Source organism: Prunus mume, linkage group LG5, assembly GCF_029339155.1.
Source record: "Prunus mume cultivar Tortuosa linkage group LG5, ASM2933915v1, whole genome shotgun sequence".
In the NCBI taxonomy this organism is placed as follows: domain Eukaryota; kingdom Viridiplantae; phylum Streptophyta; class Magnoliopsida; order Rosales; family Rosaceae; genus Prunus; species Prunus mume.
The window spans coordinates 11,997,001-12,019,667 of NC_142702.1; the positions used below are offsets into that span (position 1 = coordinate 11,997,001).

A 22,667-nucleotide genomic window follows, 5' to 3' on the forward strand; every position below is an offset into this window, starting at 1 on the left:
TACCCAAAAAAATTAAAAGAGAAAAGGAAAAAATTCCAAAGGAATTGAGATTACGAATCATGAAAACTTCAACGACTAAATAAATAAATAAACCATGTAGCTTATGTACACCATGTAGTTTATGTGTTTTTATTTCAGCATTCACCACCAGTAAATAAATAAATAAATAAATTGCTAACAGAAGCCAACTCTATGGATCAAATATATTGAAAAACTTAAGCTGATTCTGATTTGTTATTTTTCCTATTGCTAGGGTACTGAGGCTTTCACCTTGTTCTTTTCGTTGCTCGATCTTCGTATGTAACAGGCAGAGCTCAAAACAAAGTCAAACAACTTCAAGACTTGATCCCAAATTATTTTCTCACACGCTTTTCTTCACCAAGAATCAACAACATATTATCAGGGAGGGTGGGGAGGGGAGCGAAGCAAAAGCTTATCCAACAATTATATCTTCACAAGAACAAATAAAATACATATGAACTTTCAGTTTTATTATAGGATGCCAAACACATACATGGCATGGACAATGCATACAAGCTTCTTAGAAGTTACAACATTACCACTTATACGTACCATCAAGAAATTATGTCCATGATTTCACTTTATTCCTATCAAATATTGCTCTTCCAAGTAGAAGAATTTATGCCCTCGATTTCACTTTCCTGTCAAATATTCCTCCTCCATAAGTAGAAATGTACATCTCAACTAGAAGTGGAAATTGCATCCAAATAAATAAGGTGACTGGAATACTAGCAAGGAAAATCATTGGAATAACAATCCACGACTGTTCATGGACCATAATGAAAAGGGTAGAAGAAAAGGCAACCATCATGGCGGCAATAGAGAAGAATAGTGTGGAAAGCCCTATTATCATCTTTGTTGGTAAGGATTTGAGGAAATCATCTTCTGCATAACGTGATGTAAGGATTCCCAAGAACATCAACACTGAAGTTGTGGAAGAAAAGAGAGATATTGCATCTGAAACTATAAAAGCCATAAACAACTTTTTATGCAGGAATATTGGGAAGCCTGTTTCTCCATTGTTTCCACCGGGAATTGTGAATGCTGCAGCAAACATGATGGTAATAATGAGAGCACCTACAACTGTACATGAAGATGCAGTTCCTTTCATCCATCTTTCTCCTTCCTTCACCAATTCTTTGTGGTTCTTAGTAAACAGCTTACATGGCGTCATACCGTCGTTATTAGTAGAGTCTTTCGTCCGGGGTAATACAATAGTCTCGACCTCCTACATTTTTGTTGAACACAAATATTCATATGAGTAAAAGATTATTACTCTATTTTTCCAATAATTCCCTCTTGAATCTTTGAAATTTGAGCGAAGCCATACAAACCCAAACCATTAGAGAGCAGAGGTAACAAGAAGACTAGCATGCTGACCGTAAAGTAAGTTGAATAAGACATCCTAGGGCCGACCTTTATTCCAATTTTTCTTTTCATTCTGCATTTGAAGTTTCTATTAAAGGTTATAGTTTAACTCGTGCTATTTTGCTCTAGTTTTCGATTAGAAAATGCGTTTGAAGCATTAGTTTTAAATATTGGAATGAATAAACTAAAAGTAACTGTGCTGACCACCTTTCCAGAACATCTACAACGGGCTCCCTAAATGACCTCCTTAGACAAATTTTAGGGAAAAACTGAAAAAATACAACTCCAACCATACTCCCTGTCCACCTCCTAAAATATGGAGACTTCTAGGAGCTCCTAAATTTGAGAAAAGAGAAAGGACTCCTAGTGGCTCTTTATAATTTAACTATGCTTTATTTTATGAATATTTTAAACCTTTAATTAATGGTAACTATTTTGTATGTTATTATTTTTATAGAGATAGACCAATTAAAAGATAGTTATAGCATAATTGGAGTTAAAATTTTATAGAGAGCTTCTAAAATAATGTTTATATGTGTTTAGCTAAATTTTAACTAAAAAATAGAGAGCATGATTGTCGATTCTCTTACACTTTTTGTAACGAAAACATGCTCTTACACTTTTTGTAACGAAAACATGCCCTCAATACACAGCATGATTCTAAAATAATGTTCAATGACTCATTTCAGCCCAAACAATTTATTTTCATCTATGTTACAATTTGTATAAGTTGAAAAAGTATAAAGTAACTCCGATTTTCTTTAATTTTTTTAAGACAGCATCCGTCTATCTGCTGATGCAATGTAATGCAAATGATGTTGGAAAAGCCACAATTTTTCAAATGAATATGGATGAATGATGTAGAGAACAAAGATGAACCCATATGCTTTTATTGATTGCGTGCAGGCCTTCATTTGGATATGCGCATAAAGCTCGAGGGCAGTTTGAAATTGGTTTGGTTACACTTAGAGCACTTCGTTTATACCAAAACAAGTTTGACACCTTCATGAACAAACCAATAGCAAACCAAAAACAAAGAGAAAAAGTTCGAATAATATTATATTTTACACACCAAGGCGGAGCCAGAAACATAGATCATGGGGAATAATATATAAAAATTTGAAATCAGTTATTTTTGTCTTTTATAAGCATATGACATGTAATGTTAGAAAGGGTCTTTAAAAGGGCATATATATGAAAGCTAATTCATAAGAGAGAAAAAAAAAAAATTACTATGAATTATATAGAATATGTTCTGACCTTAAACCATTGCAGTTCTCTCTGCATTTGCAAAGCTGCACCTGAGATATTGTCGAGCTTTGCCAATGGGGATAGCATCCCGGTCATATGTAGGGAGCAATTGCCATAGTTATCTCCAAAAGTTCCAATCAATGTTCTTTTTCTTTTATTGAGTCTATAAATAAGGCTATAAATTTTTTCTTGGCGACATTCAATTGCAAACTGAAAGGGGTCCCTTCCCATTTGGTTCTGGATCCACATGAGATCTGGTCTTGCTTGCAATACACTGTCAGTAAACTCAAACATCCCTTTCTCGATAGCTCTGAAAATTGCTTTACGTACATAATCATTGCTACGTGAATGTTTTATCAATTCACACATGTGATGTAGGAGTTCAAGTGATTGAATATGGCCCTGTTTTATTTGGCGTATGCGGTTGATTCCTAGGTTGGCATTGAAAAAAAAAACATGTCATACCACTAATTCATGAAAAATTTTATTGCTAAAACAATTAATGGAGAATAAAGAAAAGATGAAGAAAAAAAAAAGATTGTAGCATACCCAAACGTTCAAGGAGATTTGATTTCAAACCTTGCAAGAGACCTACCACTGCAATGGAAATTCAAAATCTAAATATAAGATGGTGAAAGCTGTATGTATCTCTGTTAATTAGATGATGACAAAATGTGTAAAAGGGAAGAAGTATTAGCTCACTTGAAAAGTTTCATAAAATGGGTGCAAGGAATATTTAGATCCATACATGGATGCGAACATGTATGTATAGTGGGCTGGGCTGAACCCTTATCCCACTGGTTGTTGCATCCGGAAAAACAAGCGGGCCACGTGATACTGTTCTGGGACTCCAACCCTCGCAAAATATGTGCGGCTTTTCGCCTGCTCGCCGATATTCGGAGCACGAGCACGCACACAACTTTTCAGTTATTTTTTCTAGACGATTGTTCATCCGCACGTCTTTTATATAGTTGTTGATGTAACAGCTTTCAAAATTAGATGACTAGGTTTTGAATAATTCTATATATGTTTTTTTTTTTTCTCAAAATCAATGTAAAATTTCAACAGCTAGTTTTCCAATTATCCAAAATTGCAACTCCTTTTTTGTTTTAATCTAATCATATTTTCCCTATAAACACCCAATTAATTGCAATAAAAAAATTCACCACTCTTTTTCCATTTGCTCAAATTTCAAGGACATTTAAATTTAGTTAATTAAATTCTTGAAAACAGAAAACTCAATTCAGCTCCATATTTCGCTCACATATGTGTTTAATAATATCATTTCAGACGGTAATGTGGGCAAATGGACATATGAATGATTGGTGTGTGTCTGAAGGAAGTTCAGGTTTCACCCCAAAATCAATTTGCAATGAGGAGGAGTAGCCCAATACCTTATAAGCCCTTGCAAATTTTTCTAACTTTCCAATGTGGAACATTTTCACATTCACATTCTCACAGTGTCTCATTCAGGCTCGACAGAAGCTTCCTCCATATGATATGCACGCGATGTGGAAAATTATACAAGCAATATTTATATTGTCCCAAATAAATTCTTGATGCCATTTCCAGGCAGGACCCTTGATAAATGCAAACCAAGTTTGAAGGATGTTGAGAAGGTCTCTCAATATCCTTCCAATACTTCTTGCATTTTGGACATAATTGGCGAGTTTGCCCGCATGTAAAGCCCAACGACCACACCCGCTCCATGTTACCTAATATGTATTGTCTACGTGTTAAGCTAGAAAATTCGCCACACATGCCAGAGCATGTGAGAATGTGAAGGTGGAAATGTCCTAGAAAGCTTAAAAACCTAGCAATAACTTATGAGGAGTTTGGTGCAAATGTCCCATCAAATGGTAATACAAAATGAGTATGATATGATAGGAGTGCAGCTAACGATGAAGGGAATAAACTTATGCATCAAGAAGAGATAAAGGCCAGTTAGATGAAAAGACGAGGAAGCTTTCAACATTTTCAAAATATGCAAAGCAAAAGAACCAATGGGAAATGATGGAGAAGTAGGAAACTATGCCACCATAACAGCCCCTTGTGGCTCATTCATTGATAAAAGGGATATTAATTGAAATGTCACCTGAATTTATACCTTAGTTTTAATTTGTCACCTGAAAAAAAAAAATTTAAGTGAAATGTCACTTGAATTTTTCAAAATCCAAGATTTGTCACCTGATTTTAATATCATCCAATTTTCCAACTATTTTCAAGGGTATTTTAGTCTTTTTATTTTCAAAAGTATTTTTAAAATGGAAAAATCATTATAAAAAAATTATGAAAAGATCCTTGAAAATTATAAAAATTATATATCGTTTCACATTTAACCCCCAGCCATTTTTACATTTAAGCTTTATTTTTTTAATAATAATTTTTTCCATTTTAAAATATCCTTGAAAATGAAAAGACTAAAATACCCTTGAAAATAGATGTAAAATTGGATGATGTTAAACTTAGGTGACAAATCATGGATTTTGAAATAGGTGACATTTCACTTAAGTTTTTTTTTTTTTTTTTTCATGTGACAAATTGAAACTAAGGTATAAGTTCAGGTGACATTTCAACAAATATCCATTGATAAAAAAATCTGTAAAATTATATCTTCATTATGTTTATGTTACTATTTTTATTTTCAGTTAGTATGAGGAACTAAACCTCTAAGCCCTAGGATAGAGATTGAAGCACTAACATAATTTTCAAATTTTCAAATTACTCCGTTTCATGCTATTATGGTTCTTGTGATGCCATGCTCTCTTCAATGTTAATCGATTCCTTTATGTTTAATCGAAGTAAGCGCCATGCCCAAAAATTGGTATGGTTAAGGGGAGGGAGGCCCTAAGAGATGTCATTAATTAGAGCTGTATTAATAAGTATTAATAAGGGTGATTCCACTGTATGGTATAAATGGGTTGAGAATTTTGTACAGATGTGGTAGACTCTTAGACCTGTCCCTGAAAGCCTTAATGTCGGAGTTGGAAAGTTCAATGACGCTGGACAAGATAACATGGATACCATCCTTTCCTGAACATATTGGCTGAGGAAGTGTGTATGGAGGATGATGTTAGAAATATATGCATATTTGTGTAAATATAAAACGGATTAAATACGTTCAATTAAAACAATCACAATTAACAATGGCACTACTACAAAATAACCCTTGCGCGACCAAATTTTGCGCGACGAAAAAATTATTCGTCGCACAAAGTCACTTTGCGCGACGAAACACAAAACTTCGTCGCTAAAAACCTTGCGCGACCAACTTTTGCGCGAAGAAAAATAATTCGTCGCACAAAGTGACTTTGCGCGACCAACTTTTGCGCGACGATAATACGTCGTCGCGCAAAGTCTTAAGCAACCAAATTTTGCGCGACCAAAAAAAATTTGTCGCGCAAAGTCGCTGAGCGCCGGAAAAATTGTCGCGCAAAGAGCCTTTGCGTGACGAAAAAAAATTAGTCGCCAAAGCTACTTTGCGACGAAAATCATTTCGTCGCGCAAAGCTACTTTGAGCGACGAAACAACAAAAATTCGTCGCGCAAAGTCTTTATAAAATAAATTAAAAAATATATTTTTTAAAATCTTTGTTAGAAAAATATATTATTGTTGTTTGGATTGGGTTTTTGTTAGAAAATATAATTTTGTTAAATATAACATAAGATTTTGTGGTATCCACTAGTGTAAATATTCTAAATTGAAGATCAAATTCAGTAATTGTATTCATATATGGTAAAAGAGTATAGCGGTAAAAAATCATCACAATCGGAGTTAAAATAACCGTTAAATCATAATTTTTCATTTATAACCGTCGAAAAGTTTTGTCCCGTTACTTGATCTCTGAATGTTTATTTTTTCCGATTTTTGGCGTATATGATCTGAAAGTATAAACAAACAAGTTTGACGGTTGGATCGTTCAAACTAGTTTCGTAGAATGCGTATGCCATCAAAACAATATATTCACTAACAATTATAAGAGTTTATTTATACTTTTGTTAAATATAACATAAGATTTTGTGGTATCCACTAGTGTAAATATTTTAAATTGAAGATCAAATTTAGTCATTGTATTCATATAGGGTAAAGGAGTGTAGCGGTAAAAAATCATCAAAATTGGAGTTAAAATAAACGTTAAATCATGATTTTTCATTTATAACCGTCGAAAAGTTTTGTCCCGTTACTTGATCTCTGAATGTTTATTTTTTCTGATTTTTAGCGTATATGATCTCGACGTATAAACAAACAAGTTTGACGGTTGGATCGTTGAAAATAGTTTCTTAGAATGCGTATGCCATCAAAACAATATATTCACTAACAATTAAGAGTTTATTTATACTTTTGTTAAATATAACATAAGATTTTTTGGTATCTACTAGTGTAAATATTTTAAATTGACGATCGAATTTGTTCATTGTATTCATATAAGGTCAAGGACTGTAGCTGTAAAAAATCATTAAAATCGGAGTTAAAATAACCGTTAAATCGTGATTTTTCATTTAGAACCGTTGAAATTTTTTGTCCCGTTACTGGGTCTCCGAATGTTTATTTTTTGTAATTTTTGGGGTATACGATCTTGAAGTATATACAAACAAGTCTGACGGTTGGATCGTTGAATAATGTGTGTATATATATACATACATATATATATATATATTTACTTATTAAGTAGCTTTAAATTTATTTATTTTGTATGTATAACACTTAAGAAATTGGTATATACATTTATTCAGTAGCTTTAACCTTATTTATATTTTAAATCGTAAAAAAAAATAATTTTATTTTTTATTATTCATAACAATTATTTTTATAAATATCGTGCAACGAACCAATTTTTCGTCTCTCAAAAGTTTGCGCGACCAACAATTCGTCGCGCAAAACTCTAAAAATTTGGGCGGGTACCAAAAATGGGACGCGGGATTTTAAAAAAATTTAGACTTTGCGAGACCAATATATATTTTCCGTCGCGCAAAAATTTGGTGGTACCAAAAATGGGACGCGGGAATTTTTTTATATAATTTTTTTAGACTTTGCGCAACCAATATGTATTTTTCGTCGCGCAAAAATTTCAAATTTTGGGCGGTATCAAAAATGGGACGCGGAATTTTTTTGACTTTGCGCGACCAATAAAATAATATTGGTCGCGCAAAACTTTAGACCAATATTCCAGTATTCGTCGCGCAAAGTTTTGCGCGACCAATTTTTTCGTCAAAAACTTTGCGCGACCAACAATATCGTTCGTCGCGCAAAGTGATACCGTTTTTAAAATGAAAATAACTCCACCATTTTCTCTTTCCCTCTCCCCAAATCCCACTATTTCTCTCACACTCACTCATCTCACTTCATCTCTCATCATCTCTCTCTTCACTATCTCTCACTCTCACTCACTCTCTCATCTCTCTTTTCACTATCTCTCACTCTCACTCACTCTCTCATCTCTCTATCACTATCTTCTCTAATTCTCTCACACTCACTTCTCTCTCTCATTCTCACTCACTCTCAATCTTGCCAAAAGGTAGATTCTCTCCAAATTTTAATTTTTTTTCATTAATATGTGTTTTTGGAGTTAGTTTTGAGTTTGTGTGGGGTTTGGGGTTGAGTAAAGGGGAGGGATTGGAGTTTGGGTTGGATTTGTTGTATAACAATTTTAGGGGAGATTATCCCTTTTTTTATGTATTGTACTTTGTTAATTTATGTGTATATTTTGAATATTATATATATATTTATTGGATAATTTGATCAATATTTTTCATATGTAAGTTTATTTTGAATATGTCAATTTAAATTAAAGTAATTAAATTAAATTTAAAAAGTAAAAATTTGAATAAATCAATATAATTAAATAAATATCAATTTAAATTAAAGTAACGAAAAAAATCATACAATTAAATTAAATTTAAAAAGTAAAAATTCGAAATAATTAATATAATTAAATTAATATTAAAGAAATAATAAAACAAAAAGTCAAAAACCAAAATATTTCGTCGCACAAATAATTAATATAATTAAATTAATATTTCGTTACTCAAAAATTAGAAATAATTAATATAATTCAATTAATATAAAACCAAAATAATAAACAAAAAGTCAAAAACCAAAATATTTTTTTTATTTATTTTTTTAATTTTTTCGTCGCAGAAAACTTTGCGCGACAAATATTATTTCGTCGCAAAGTCGCTTGCGCGACCAATGTTTTTCGCGCAAAGTCACTTTGCACGACTAATATTTTTCGTCGCGCAAAGTCTTTCTTCACGATCTTTGCGCGACGGAATCTGCGCGACGAAGTTTCTGTCGCACTAAAATTTGTGCGACTACAATGTATTTTGCGCGACGAAATTCTCTTCGTTGCACAAAGTGTAAATGTAGTAGTGTGGGTAGATTAAAGAAGAAAAAAAGTTTGGCCTGTGAACCCAAGAGAGACACGATAAACGCTGTCCTAAAGCCGTATATGTAACATTTCACATCGACCAACGAAGAGGGGGTGATGTGCCTTATATGTACATGCTCACCTCCATCTAGCAAGAGGTTTTTTGGGAGCTCACTGGCTTCGAAGTCATGGGAACTCTGAAGTTAAGTAAGTTGGGGCTAGAGTAATCCCATGATGAGTGACCCACTAGGACGATGCTTGTGAATTCTCAGAAACAAAACCATGAGAGCAGAGGGCGGGGGCTCAAAGCGGACAATATCATGATACGGCGGAGCCAATCCCGGAATGTGATAATTTGGTATTAGAGCCACTCTGCCATATGGAGCGAGTGGGCCGACAAGGATGTCGAGCCCCTAAGGGGGGTGGATTGTAACATCCCACATCGACTAATGAAGAAGGGATGATGTGTGCCTTATATGTACATGCTCGCCTCCATCTAGCACGAGGCCTTTTGGGAGCTCACTGGCTTCGAAGTCATGGGTGACCCACTAGGAAGTTGCTCGTGAGTTCTCAGAAACAACGGCAAACGGGAATGCCAAGTGTTGATCGATTGCCTATGAAATAGATAAAGAGAATTGTATGAGATGGAGAATGATGAGTATGATTCATATATGAAGTATGAGAGTAATAGAGAATTGTTCGTACTCTGTTATGAATGAGGAGTTCTTTATTTATAAGACTCCACACACCCTTTTATAAAGTCACGTCTATTGGGTCAACAAATATGACTCTTAAAATAAATAATCATTACTATTAAATATATAACAATAATAATAAGTTTTGAATTTTAATAAAAGAAAACAAAATAATAAATAACTAACAATCCCCCGCAAGATTCAAAACTTCATAAGGAATAGTCAAAATGAAAAACAAGTAAAGATGAGGAAACTTGGGCAGTTTGTATACCGCGCAATGGGTGTAGGTGTCTTCCAGACTTGAACCTACACTTAAGGAATCATTAGTGTGACCAACTTTCATCTGAAGGAATCATAGTGAATTATGTCTTGAACTAGACCCCTTTGAGCAGGTTAGCACTATTAATGTCCATGTGCTTAATCTTGATTATCATGAAAGTTATTATAGAACAACCCAACTCTCACAGATGATTGATGATGGGCTTGTCCATGGCTTTTTCCCCCTTCCCCTAAATTTTAATCTTCCCCAAGTTTTTTATTTGGAATGTGAGAGGTGCTGGGGTTGACCAATCTTCTGGTACAATTAACGATTTGAAGAAATTGCATCATTTTGACTTCTTTGTAGTTTTAAAGCCCATAATTAGCGGGGTCAGAGCGGCAATGGTAATTGCGAAACTTCATTTTTAAAGGAAAGAAGTGTGGAGGCCGGTGGGTTCTCCGGACCGGAGGAATCTGGTTTCTCTGGAATGAATCTAAGATCAGGGTGCAGCCCATTGTTCTCATGAAGCAAGCTATTATTATATTGATTTCTTAGGTGGGTCACTCAGGATTTGCTGTTGGCGGTTGTGTATAGGAAGCCCTTGCCCTAGGAAAAGAGATTGTTTGTGGAGGCATCTAATTGATGATGGTGCTGCCTACACTTTACCAAGGACCATTATTGGAGATTTTAATGAGATTGCTTTGCTCAGATGAGAGGAAATGCGGAAGTGATCGATGGAAACCATGTAGATTTCCTCATTGGATTCAGGCTCATAAAATTATGGACCTTGGATTTATTTGCAGCCCTTTCACCTCGATTGATAAAAAGGATAATGGTAAAACTATTTGGAGAAGGATTGATAGAGGAATTTCTAATACTTCTTGGATGATTCCCTTTTTCGAGACTTTTATCAAGCATCTTCTAAGAATAAAATCTGACCAAAGCCCCCTACTACTAAATCTGCTGTGAAATTGGCTTACCATTGATGAAAGAGGAAGCAGGGAATTAAGGGATTGCATGAGATGACTAGCAAGGACTGAGAAGAAATCACAAGACGGAGGAGCTGTGTTCAGGAAACTGGTCTTTTGGCCATCCGATCAAGAGCTCAAGCGTGATTTCTACTCTAAGTGACCGATCGACACGTGAACAGTGTCGCGCACTGGTTTGGCGTTGTCGTCGTGTTTTGATCTGGTTTCCTATTATTTTGGGGTCTTATAGCCTAATTTGTAACATCCTCGATCCAATTTAATTATTTTATTCAATTTATTTCTATTTGTGAAATATAATTTTGCCCCTTTGGGTAGGGTCACTTCAATCACTTTTTAACCCAGATCGATTTTAAGGAATTGAGTGACACTGTTGTTTTGAGCTCGCAGATACGAGTTCGTAAACATGTGGCACGCTCAATTCCGAGTTGTGACGAGCCTGTAAAGGTCAGAAAATCGAAATGACGATTTCCACAAAATCACTGAATTGCACGAGACTACTTGAAAAAAAATTCTCTCTCTCTCTCTCTCTCTCTCTCTCTCTCTCTCTCTCTCTCTCTCTACCCAACCTACCCCATTTCTCCCATTGAAAACCTAGCGATAAGCGGCAACGTCGACTGGATTTTGGGCTGACTTCCATTCTCGTTCTGGCAATTCCGCCAACGGTTTCTATTGACCAAGGTACAAATCTTTATCCTTTCCTTGTGCTCTAGATGTTGGTATAAGTTTCTAGGATCGATTTTATGATTTTAGAGTTCATTCAAAACATCCACTTAGGGCTCACGGTTTGGGTTCAATCCGGCTAGCTCAAGCCACTTTTTGGCTGGGTTCCAAGACCAAAAGTGATTCCCCTAGTTGTGGTGGTTCTATAGTTATAGGTATTGGTAGGTGATTTGGAGTTTTCCGATCCTCGGAAATTACTCAAGACACCCACATGTTGCCGGCACGTGGGACCCATTGTGGCGGCTCTAAAGATTCCAAAATACTCTTGTAGTCTTGAGAAATATAGTATGCTTGGACTAACAATTGGATATCGTTTGACCATCGAATGGATATTACACCTTTAGGCGATATTCGAGTTCTATAGGTTTAGATCGTCCGATTGATCCCATTTTCAAATATGTCATTCCTCGTATCTCTAGGATCATATAGGAGTTGGTTGATTGAGAATTGGAGTCCCGGATACTTTGAATTAATGAATTTTAGGGTTAAGAACTAAGTCGACGTCTGTTCATGCGATCGTGAGTGATTCGACCCCTCGATCGAGACGCCTTACGTAGACCTTGTTGGACTTTTAGGAACGTTTCGGACCTTAAATCGGAGGTTGTGGGCTTCGCGGGACCAATTAATCAAATTCTACGATCGGGGTCAAACTGACCGTTGGATTGTGACAAGACTTCTAGGATGGGTTTAACTTATGATTTTGGACCAATAGGAATTGTATTACAACAAATTGAGGTCATAGGCCCTACAAGCCCAGTTGACTTAGATAGTGGGCTTTGTCTACTCGATTGAGGCCATTTAGTAGTTGTAATTGTATTTGAGGTTTGTTTCTAAATTGGTACTATGCTTTGAGAGCTTTTTATATATAAATGTTTATGAATTATTATGCAATCTCTTTTACTTTCCTAGCATGGTATGTTATGTTTAATTGTGTGTGGAATTGGGAATGACTTGGATAACCGAGTTTTGGCATGAATAAGAAATTAATTAAATGCCTAATTATATGTCTATATTTAAATATATGCTCGATGGCTTGAAATCAATGAATTATGAATACTAGTTTTCTAAAAAGTATGTTGTGCATAAATGATTTTGAATGAGAACGTAATCTATTTTTTGATTTATTAGATTATGGAAAGTATGGTCTAATCAGATTATGGGATTAGTGTGACATGAGGATTTCCGAGAATATATAGTCATTATTATTATGGGTATTATTATTATGGTTCTTATTATTGTTATTATTACTATTATTGTCGTAATCATTATTATGTATAAAGGTTTGCATGTTGAGTGGGAAGTGGGGATATATATATATTATTGGAAATTTGGTTGTGGGTTGAGTTTTTATTATATAATTTTATGACTTTGTGTTTTGGGATTTGGGATAGTCGTTTTGAGTTCCAGTCGCACGGGCGTTGAGGATTCCGTCGTGCGTGTCTGGGAAATGTGTATATGTAAAGATAAAGGTATAATGGGAACAACAGTGGGAGAAAGTCAGTATGAGTTTTATATTGTTATTTATGGTGGGATTTTTCTTGAGTATGTGAATTAAGATTACTCTGCACAGGCTTTAGCATCTTCACGTAAGGTTTGATCTGAAACTTGGTTTCGACTGATTTATTGGACTTGTATGCGATTAATATCTTTACTGGAAGAACTACGTATGGCTTGATCCCTCAGTAAGTGTACGTAGACAACCTAGGTTAACTTAGGTGCAGCCATGTTGTAAACTGTGTGATTTGTGCTCGAATTGCATCAAAATTTATCATTGAATATGTTATTCGTTATTGAGTCTTAAACACAAAGTGGTTTGCGATTAAGGTTTAGACTTCTCTTTGTTTTGGTGGGCCCGGAGCCAATTGAGGTTTGAATTATATTTTGTGTAATGAAGCCTGAGCCATTTTAGAATTTCTTTTGATGATGGTTGGAATGTAGACCTTGCTTGCAAGAAGTGGGTGAATTTGTTATGGATGTTTGCAGGTACGTTCATTAAGGGGTGACATTTAAGGGCCAGAGGCCTAAGTCGTAGTTGTGTGCTTTATTTCTTGTGCGTGCTGAAATTTGGGAAGATTGAATGTGTTTTTTTATTTATTTTTAAAATGAGAAAATTTGGAAAATGCTCAGTTTTTAGGAGAGACTTTGCCGAAATTTCGGTAGATGTCTTGCTCCTTTTTTCTTAATTGTGCGTGGTGAAGGGTTAGATTAGTTAGTGGGCCCGACATCGTTTGGATGTAGGAAGGGAAGCAGAATTTGACGCGAATTTCAAGGGGGATTCGAGTATGGTCCTGTCATAATTTAATAGGGGTTTAGTTTCCTATTCCTAGTTAACTTGTAGCTCAAGTTCTATGAATTATAAATAGGACTTTTAGGGCTAGGTTAATTAGGAGAAGAGATGAGAAAATTCAAGAGTGAGAATTTTCGAGAGAGACATAAGAAAATTCAAGAGGACAAATTCTTGGGTGTTTACAAGGGCGTCAAATGATTTGGGCAAGGGTGAGAGAAAAAAGAGCTATGGTTCTTGTGAAAGATAAGGGGGTTCTTTATTGTAACCAGAGTTGTTCTTACATACTAGTGAATTTCTCGGGTGTATCACCAAGAGGATGCAGGCACGAGGATGAATCTCTATAAATCTCTTGTGTCCTTATGTATCTCTCTTTGTGGTGTGTGTGATTTATTCGAAAGGGGTTTGTGTATCGTCGCATAGTTCATTAACAACAAGGTCTTGGAGTGTTTTCGCACAACTCAACACTAATTGTTGTACAGAGTCCACTAACTGTCCAAACCATACACGGATATTGTCCCCACCTTAAACCCTAAACCCCACTAGCCTACTCACCTTTCTTCACCAGTCCAAGCATCCAAGCATTTTTACTTGTGTTGCCTTCTTGAATATGCCTCATCATTTGGCCAGCGGGCTTATAGGTCAATGGGGGCCAGCCCGGCCCGGCCCATTATGGGCTTTGAAATGGCCTGAGCCCTCCTTGGGCTCGGCTAGGTTTGGGCTTGGGTGTCGAAGCCCAGTCTGGTCCATAGGCTCGGCCCGATTAAGCCCAAGAAGGTCAGGCCCGCCCACAAAAGTCCGGCCCGTTAGGCCCGCATACATATATAATTATGTATAAATAAGAGTTTAGGTTTAGGATTATATCACTTAAATCACATATATAATTTGTTTCATTTCATTTACTTTTCTTTACTCATTATTAGTTTATAATTGGATGATTAACACATTAATTTATGTCAATTATTAATTCAACAATTATATATATATATATATAAGAAGAACAACATATCACATCACCAAATATAATCATATCACAAAACATAATCGTACCACCAAATATAATCATACTTTTCTTGAACACATCACCAAATATTTGCATATTTATTCATACCATCCTTTAAAAAAAATATTTTTTTGATACTTATTATTTTTTAAAACATATTACATTATAATTATATAATAACCTCAAAAATAATACTTGGTTTTATTATTTTTGTGGAAAATCTTATTAAGTTGTGTGACTTTATTGGGTGTTTTATGAATTTGGTTTGATGTGAAAATATTGGAATTAAGTGAGTTTAATCTCAAATTTGGACTAAAATGCCCTTATGATTAAGTTTATGACTTTTTTTTAATGAAGTAGGCCTGTTTAAGCCCGGCCCGATGGGCTTTCTCAAGCTCGGCTCATGGGTCAGGCTTGAGCTTTGAATTTTCTAAAAAAAACCCGGCCCGGCCCGGTCTGATATTTTCTCTCTCCTCTTTAAAGCCCGACCCGGCCCAGCCCAAGCCCATTAAATTTGGGCCGGACTAGCCTGGCCAGGCCCATTGACGAGCCCTATTCTTGAACATGTCAATGGCTCTACCTTGAACCAAGTGCATCTAAATCAAACTAGGCTTTGATACCAATTGTTGTACCAACGGACTAATAGGAGTCCACTACCTGTCCAAATCATGCACCAATATTGTACCCACCTTAACCACCTGAGAGAGCAAAGGCCTAATGGACCTCTAGGTGCGGGGTTTTAGGAGTGGACCACCTATATTTGAACTGTAGATTATTGTTATATTCTCTGATGTGAGACTTGCACATCATGACTTGTATCAAGCCACCTGCACCAACAAAGTCTGGTAGTTTGCATATTTCATATTTGCAGCTATGCGGCTTATGCATGAAGGGTTGGGTTTGATGATTTTTTATAGAATTCTTGGTCACGTGATAATAGGGGTTTATTAAAAAAACAAATTTAAAATCTCACGTCTATTTTCAGAACTTGGACCCATGAAGGTTTTTGTCCATAATTCCAAAAGAAAAAACGAACTTTAACTAGATTGGATGGTATTCAGAGCGTTGTGAAGGAGGCATAGCTCTTATCTTTGGCTTCCAGAAAAGAAGATCAGTAATGAATCCAATGATATTTTGGCTCAGGAGGAACTTTATTGCAAACAGAATTCTAGAAATTTGTGGCCAAAGGAAGGTGATTAAAAAACAAAGTTTTCCCTTATCTACAATAGTTAGAAGAAGAAAAAATAAATTAGAAGGGTTGGAGAATGATTCTGGTTAATGGATTGATTCTGGTTAATGGATTGATTCCAAGGAGGAAATGAGGAAAATTGTTATTCAGTGGAAGAAATGTGGTGCGCTTGTGCAAAACTGCTTTAATAGTGCGAACATTCCTGAGGGACTCAATAATGCTTTGATTTCTCATATTCCTAAAGTGGACAAGCCTACTTTTTTGAAGCAACTAAGGCCTATAAGTCTCTGCAAATTAAGACCTTTCATAATTAAGTCGGTGTCTCTCTCACTAATTGAGCTTTGTCTCAAAGAGACAAATTGTGAATAATATTATTATCTCGCATGAGATTTTGCATAAATTTAGAGGAGCCAAAGGTAAGAAAGGTTTCATGGCATGGAAGGTAGATTTAGCCAAAGCTTATGATTAGTTGCAGTAGGACTTTATCATGAGCAATTCCGCAGGAAATCGGTTGATGTGGTTAGTTTCTTGATTTGATCTCAAACTCTGTTAACACTGTTCAGTTCTAAGCATTAGTAAATGGTGAGATTGTAAGTGTATGCATTTTATATTTTTCTTTTGGCTTCCCTTGACAATTTTGTAATAGGACAATCATTGTATTTTCTCAAGCTCTATTTTAGATTAAGAATTACATCTCTAGATGTTCTTATCTGGCTACATTATCATGGACAACAATGTGTTTGACAAAGGTAAGTTTTGCATTGCATTAACTAAATTCCTAAAGATTATGACTAGTCATCTTTCCTTCGTATGACTAGTCAACTTTGGAATTGTTAGGAGTTCCAGTTGGATCTACTCATTTGTTTTTGTCCTATTCTGCGAAATTCTCTGCTGCCTTGTAGGAATTTTGGTGTAAAAACTAGTGCATTCTTCAATTGGTAGCCGTCACTTTGGTAGGCAAGTTTTGGAAAGTTTCTTTGCAAACTTTCGCTCTTTCCTTAAGTGTAACCTTCATATTTTTCATCTTTGAGTTTTCCAAATTGTTTCCTTTTGAAAATTGCATTTGAAATATGAAAACCTCATCTTGCTAGATCAAACACTCTCTCATATATATATATATATATATATATCCAAGTCAGATTCAAGATTGATTTCTTCAAGAGTATGGTTTCTTGAATAAATTGGTCATTCTCCCTTTGAATCCAAATTTCGTTCTTGTTTGAGTTGGAGCTAGCCAGCTGGTGCCATGGGATGAAAGAGCTAAAGAAGGAGCTGCCATTGCCATGAAGACCTAAGCTGTTGGTTTTGCTAAGCTAGAGAAGAAGATTGCACAAATGAGGTAAAGCTCATCTTCCTAAATATACCTAGGAATTTCTTGAGCTTGCTAGTGTTTCTTTGTATGAATCTTTTTGCTTAGTGGATTGCTTGGTCGGTTGATGACCCTCAATTTTTCCCAATGGTGGGTTTCTAGGTGAACAATTTCTGGTTTCCATCTCTGTAAATTTTCTAGGTTTGTGTTCTTGATAGTTGACTAGCCATCGCATGAAGTTCATGTGTTTCTGGGTTTGTGTTCTTGTGGTTGACTAGTCATCATTTTCTGCTGTTTGGTGTTTACTCGATTATGCTGCCTTCACACACTTTCATCGTAGTTGTTGCTAGCACAAGGGATGCCTAGATTGACGGGTCATTCTGAGTGCATAGGTTGTCACTAGTAATTCTCTAGCCTTGCAGGTACATCTTGATATGCTTTGTATATGTTATTGTTTGGTGTAATTCATATCTAACAGTTGACTAGTCATAAGAGTATTTGGTCAAGGTCTAGAGTGTGAAGTTTGTTGTGTTTTTGGTTGAATATCATTTAAATTTACCCCTCGTCACCTAAGTACCTATTACAGAGATGACTAGGAAGTTTATTCCGAAAGGTGTGGTGAGCCAAAGGGATCCTTTGCCCCCATATCATCTTGTTTTATGCCTTGAGTAGTTAGCTCATATTCTACAACATCATGTCATAATGAAACTTCGGAAACCAGATTTGGCAGCTAAGAAGGGGACCCATATTTCCCACCTATTTTTGCTGATGATGTGATTCTCTTCGCAGAAGCTTCTCCAAAACAGGCCAAGACTATGAGCAAGGGTAGTATTGATTATTTCTATAAGATGTCCGAGCAGTTAGTGAATTTTGAGAAGTTTGTGGAGTATTACTCTCCTAATATTGAGAAAGTTAAAGCGACGGAGATTTCCCAATGATGTGGTTCCCCCTTAACCAGTGACTTGGGAAGATACTTGGGTGTTCCACTAATTCATGGAAGGAAGACTAGCGACATAAATAAAAGACTGAATCCCTTTCTATGGTTGGCAGAGTGGCTTTGGTTCAGTCTGTTACTTCTACTATCCCGATCTATATACTATGCAAACGGTTAAACTGCCTATGACAGTTTGTAGGGAGTTGGATAGGTTGAATAAGAACTTTATTTGGAGATCAACTGATAGGAGAAGGAAAGTGCATCTTGTCAGTTGGAGTACTATTTGTCCTAAGAATAGAGGTGGTCTGGGGTTGAAAAATACGGAGCATGTTAATCAAGATCTCCTTGCAATAACTTCATAGAGACTGGTGAAGAAAGATAATGGTTTATGGGTCCATTGAGCTTGCTCTAACATTGAAGAGAATCCGGTAGAGAGCTAGATACCATACACCTTGTGGGAGTGATTTTCCTCCCTAGAGAATATTCGTCTAGTAATCCCTATTTCCTCCCTAAAGAGTTTTAGACGTACCTCGTGCCTTGTCCGTGGCCACATATTTATAGGGGCCTTGGTGGCTAGGGTTTCGGAAGAATAATCCCTCACATGGAAAAGAATTATTTTTCCCTAATTTAGAGAGATTGAACCAATTAGCTAATTTTATTAGAATCAAATACCTCATTATTACAAGAATCCCCAAATTGATAGGACTAATTATTTGACCTAGGATCTTCAAATATTTGCTTCCACACACCTAAATATCATAATTCTTGTCTCGACACATATTAGTACAAATTGGTTTCCTTCCATTGCCTTCCCCACTGTGCAATGACAGATTCTTATTTGCTCATGAACATTTAGTTATTCTTCTTCAGTATTCTTAATGCAAAAACAAAATTTAAAGTGCGAAGAGTTCAATAACATAAGAAGAAATTATTTAAATTTTATCAGATAAAACCATAATCGCTACATACCTGACCAAGTGATCTTCATTCGATTACATTCTTCATTTCCTTCATTTTGAACACTTACACGAATATCACTGATGGCACGCTCTATGTGTATACCTTTCAAAAAATGACAGTAATTAACCTTAATCAATATATTTCGAATTACTATTTCTATTACAATTATGGATATCTCGTCATAATTGATTTACGTATATATATTTTGTGTGTTGTCAACTTTTTCCATGTCCCCTCATGTTCCTATGTTAATATTCTGTCACATGTGCTCTTAGATAACAGTGTGAAAATACCTTTAACTCTTAATTAAAAATAGATTATTAAAAAGAAAAGAACAGTTCTGATCCTTCATCTTCTTCCTTTGTCTTCCCAAACCTCGCAGCCAACAGACCCCTTCCAATTCTTTCAGATAAGAAGTTAAAACAATAATTAAAAAAACCAATTCAGCATTTCCACATCTCTCATCTGGGTGTTCCATTTCCTTCTTTGTCTGATGTTTTGAACCCCTCCCTCCGATATAGTCACTGAAGTTGTCATTTCTTAGCCATTGAGATCAATAACTATTATTTTGAAGTTTCAAGGCTCAAATTCAAAAGCGCAGTCAATTTTGAAGTCTTAGGTTCATTACAGTCAATGTAACATTGAAAATATATAATTGTAATTGTACGAGGGAAAAGAATGTGGATACTAACAATTATAGATCCATATTTGCCAGAATTTGAGGCTTGTTCCACTCGGGAATGCAGAAGGCATAAATCCTTCCATCGGGAATGCCCCATCTTGGCCCTTGGTAAAGACCAATCGTGGACAACACTGAATTAATTCCCGAGCAATACCTGTAGTAGGGAAAAACAAGTTTTTATCATTAAGGAAAAAAAGGAGTAATCAATTTCATTGTTATAAGATTAAAACTCTTACCAAATTTCATGCCCATAATAAAGGTGCGAAGAAGTCCAGCCCCGTATGGTCCTTTTTCTGGCATTAGATCTTGGAAGGGAGTGACGGAGTAAAGATAATCAACGATATCCCATTGTTCATTCATAGAAGCCAAGACAAGTGGAGTCACATTATGGCGGTCCCGAGTGGGAATACTAAGTATTTTCTTGCTCTTTCTAACCATGCATTCAACCATTTTTATATTTCCTCTACTTGCAGCAAGAGCAAGAGCTGTCCAACCATCATTATCGGTTATTTCCAAGTCTTCCTCTGACATCACCTGCATCAACTCTTCCACAATATGCTCGTGCTCTAGTTGTGTTGCCATGTGAAGAGCTGTCTCTTTTGTAGATGGAAGTCTTGTTCTTATTGCATTGGGATGTAGGGTAAGAAACTGCTTTGCTTCATCCCAATCCCCACTCCACACAGCATCGAACAACGGCTGACATTGATGGAAGTCATTGTAATATCCTGAGCAAAGTTTGTTTAATTAATTTTATTAATAATTTCAGATAACATAATCCATTTATTTTTTGTGTTAATAATTGAATGGATTGTACCCATGCATATAATATGTATGTAGCTGTTTTTTTTTTCAGTCAGATCAAGAATATGTAGTTAGAAGTGTAAACGAATCATATATACACTGCTAGTTTATTTAAGGAGATTCACTATTATACCCAATATAAGGGCCAAAATTATATAATGAAAAAATAATATATGAAATGAACTTTAGAAATACACTTAAAGTTCATTTACAATATAACAAAAAGGCTTTGAACTTCCTATAAATTACAAAACTATTGTCGATTTGTTAAAACTAGCCCAACCCTAAAACTTCATAAAAACTAGCCCAACCCTAAAACCTCATAAAAAAAATCTAAATCACTCAATAGGGCATCAAAGTAATTTAATTAATATTAAAAATTAAATTCAATAGGGTCGGCTGTTTTTTTTTGGGTTTTTTTTTGTTTATTTATATAAATTAAATAGTGTAAGGTTTACCGGTATCACTAGTGCTACAAATGAGTATATAACTAAATTTCTCAATTATTTATTAGTTTTTATTTTTCGCTATAATTCCCAAGATTTTGATCCAAGAAGAAAAACAAGTTTATCATATGCAAAATGGCCCTACAAAGTGTCTCCTCAATTAATTGAAGGGGATGGCTGAAGTTAAAACTTCCACTCTTTTTTTGGGAGTAAAACCTCCACTTTTTGCAGCACGTTTGTTACATTAATATATGATTACGATTTGAAGTACACTTCGTTTTCCCTCCCTCATGAATTATATATAGATTGTGTCAATTTACCCCCAAACTTTTATTTCAACCAAATTTTCCCATAAAATATACAAAACTGGTTGATGTACCCAACTGTAATTCTTATCAATTACATCAACCATATCGTCAATTAAAGTCACGTTTTAAGAGACTCATTATCGTTTGACATCATATTCTTTACAAAAAGTGGCACTAATTGTCATTTTGCAAAAGTCAGGTGCTTAGCAATTGACTAACTTTTGAAGACTTTCAAGGCAACTTTTGTGTAAAGAATATGGCGTGGGATGCGCATTTGTTTTGCCTAACATCTTGAATGGAATTGCTCGGAATATGAGCATGGGGTATAAATTGGGTAGTTTCATGATTCATGGGGAAATTAGCTATTTTAAAATAAATAAGTAAAGCCAAAGGGGTAAATTGACACCGTTAAATTTAATTTCAACATTGTTACACATGTAATTTGCATAAGTCCTTATATCCGTGTTAGTATAATAAGAAACATAAATAGTGGTCTTGTGGTTAATCAATTAAATGTTTAGAGTATAATTTGGTTATATATAATATGTATATATATATATATATATCTGGTTTAAGTCGAATATTTACTTCTCACAGATTTGTTGAGGTTCAAAATTTGAACCGGGGACTTACCTGGTTTTGGCTTGAAGTTTTCTGCCAAAGTATCCCAAGCGCGTTTGGCTGAACTGGTGTTTCTAATGAGGGAAGAAGCTTCCCGCCCGCACGAAATTTGGATTGTATGTAAAGCCGTGGCATTCTTCTCCCTCCAAGCTTTGAACTTATCATCAGCTTCTTCTTCTTCTTCGTCTTGTTCCACTACATCCCAAAGGTCTTGAGCCAACAAGTAAGTTTTAACCCATACACTCCAATCCACATAGTTACTGCTATCAAGAAGTTCCATAACAGCTGCATCTGCGGAGACGGCCATTCTTACCAAGGGCTTACTTAGGAGAGGCTTTGCAATTTCTGTTTTAATTACTATACCCAATTGAGTGAAGAACCACTTGTTAAAGCAATGGGTGAGGATATATATATTATATACCGTATACACACGCTCATTACAGAGTCTTTTTTTAATCAG

The 22,667-nt window shown here is 35.4% G+C and overlaps 1 protein-coding gene across 1 annotated transcript; it reads right to left on the bottom strand.

The window, feature by feature from the left end:
• Positions 1–449: 449 nt before the first annotated feature.
• On the bottom strand, positions 450–22,623 carry LOC103331136 (uncharacterized). Its single transcript, XM_008233745.3, has 7 exons — positions 22,220–22,623; positions 20,268–20,756; positions 20,042–20,185; positions 19,359–19,451; positions 3,190–3,237; positions 2,650–3,071; positions 450–1,249 (listed from the first exon to the last, which is right to left on the bottom strand). The coding sequence occupies exons 1-7, from the start codon at positions 22,512–22,514 to the stop codon at positions 641–643; spliced, it is 2,100 nt and encodes a 699-aa protein (XP_008231967.3). The 5' UTR covers positions 22,515–22,623; the 3' UTR covers positions 450–640.
• Positions 22,624–22,667: the final 44 nt, after the last annotated feature.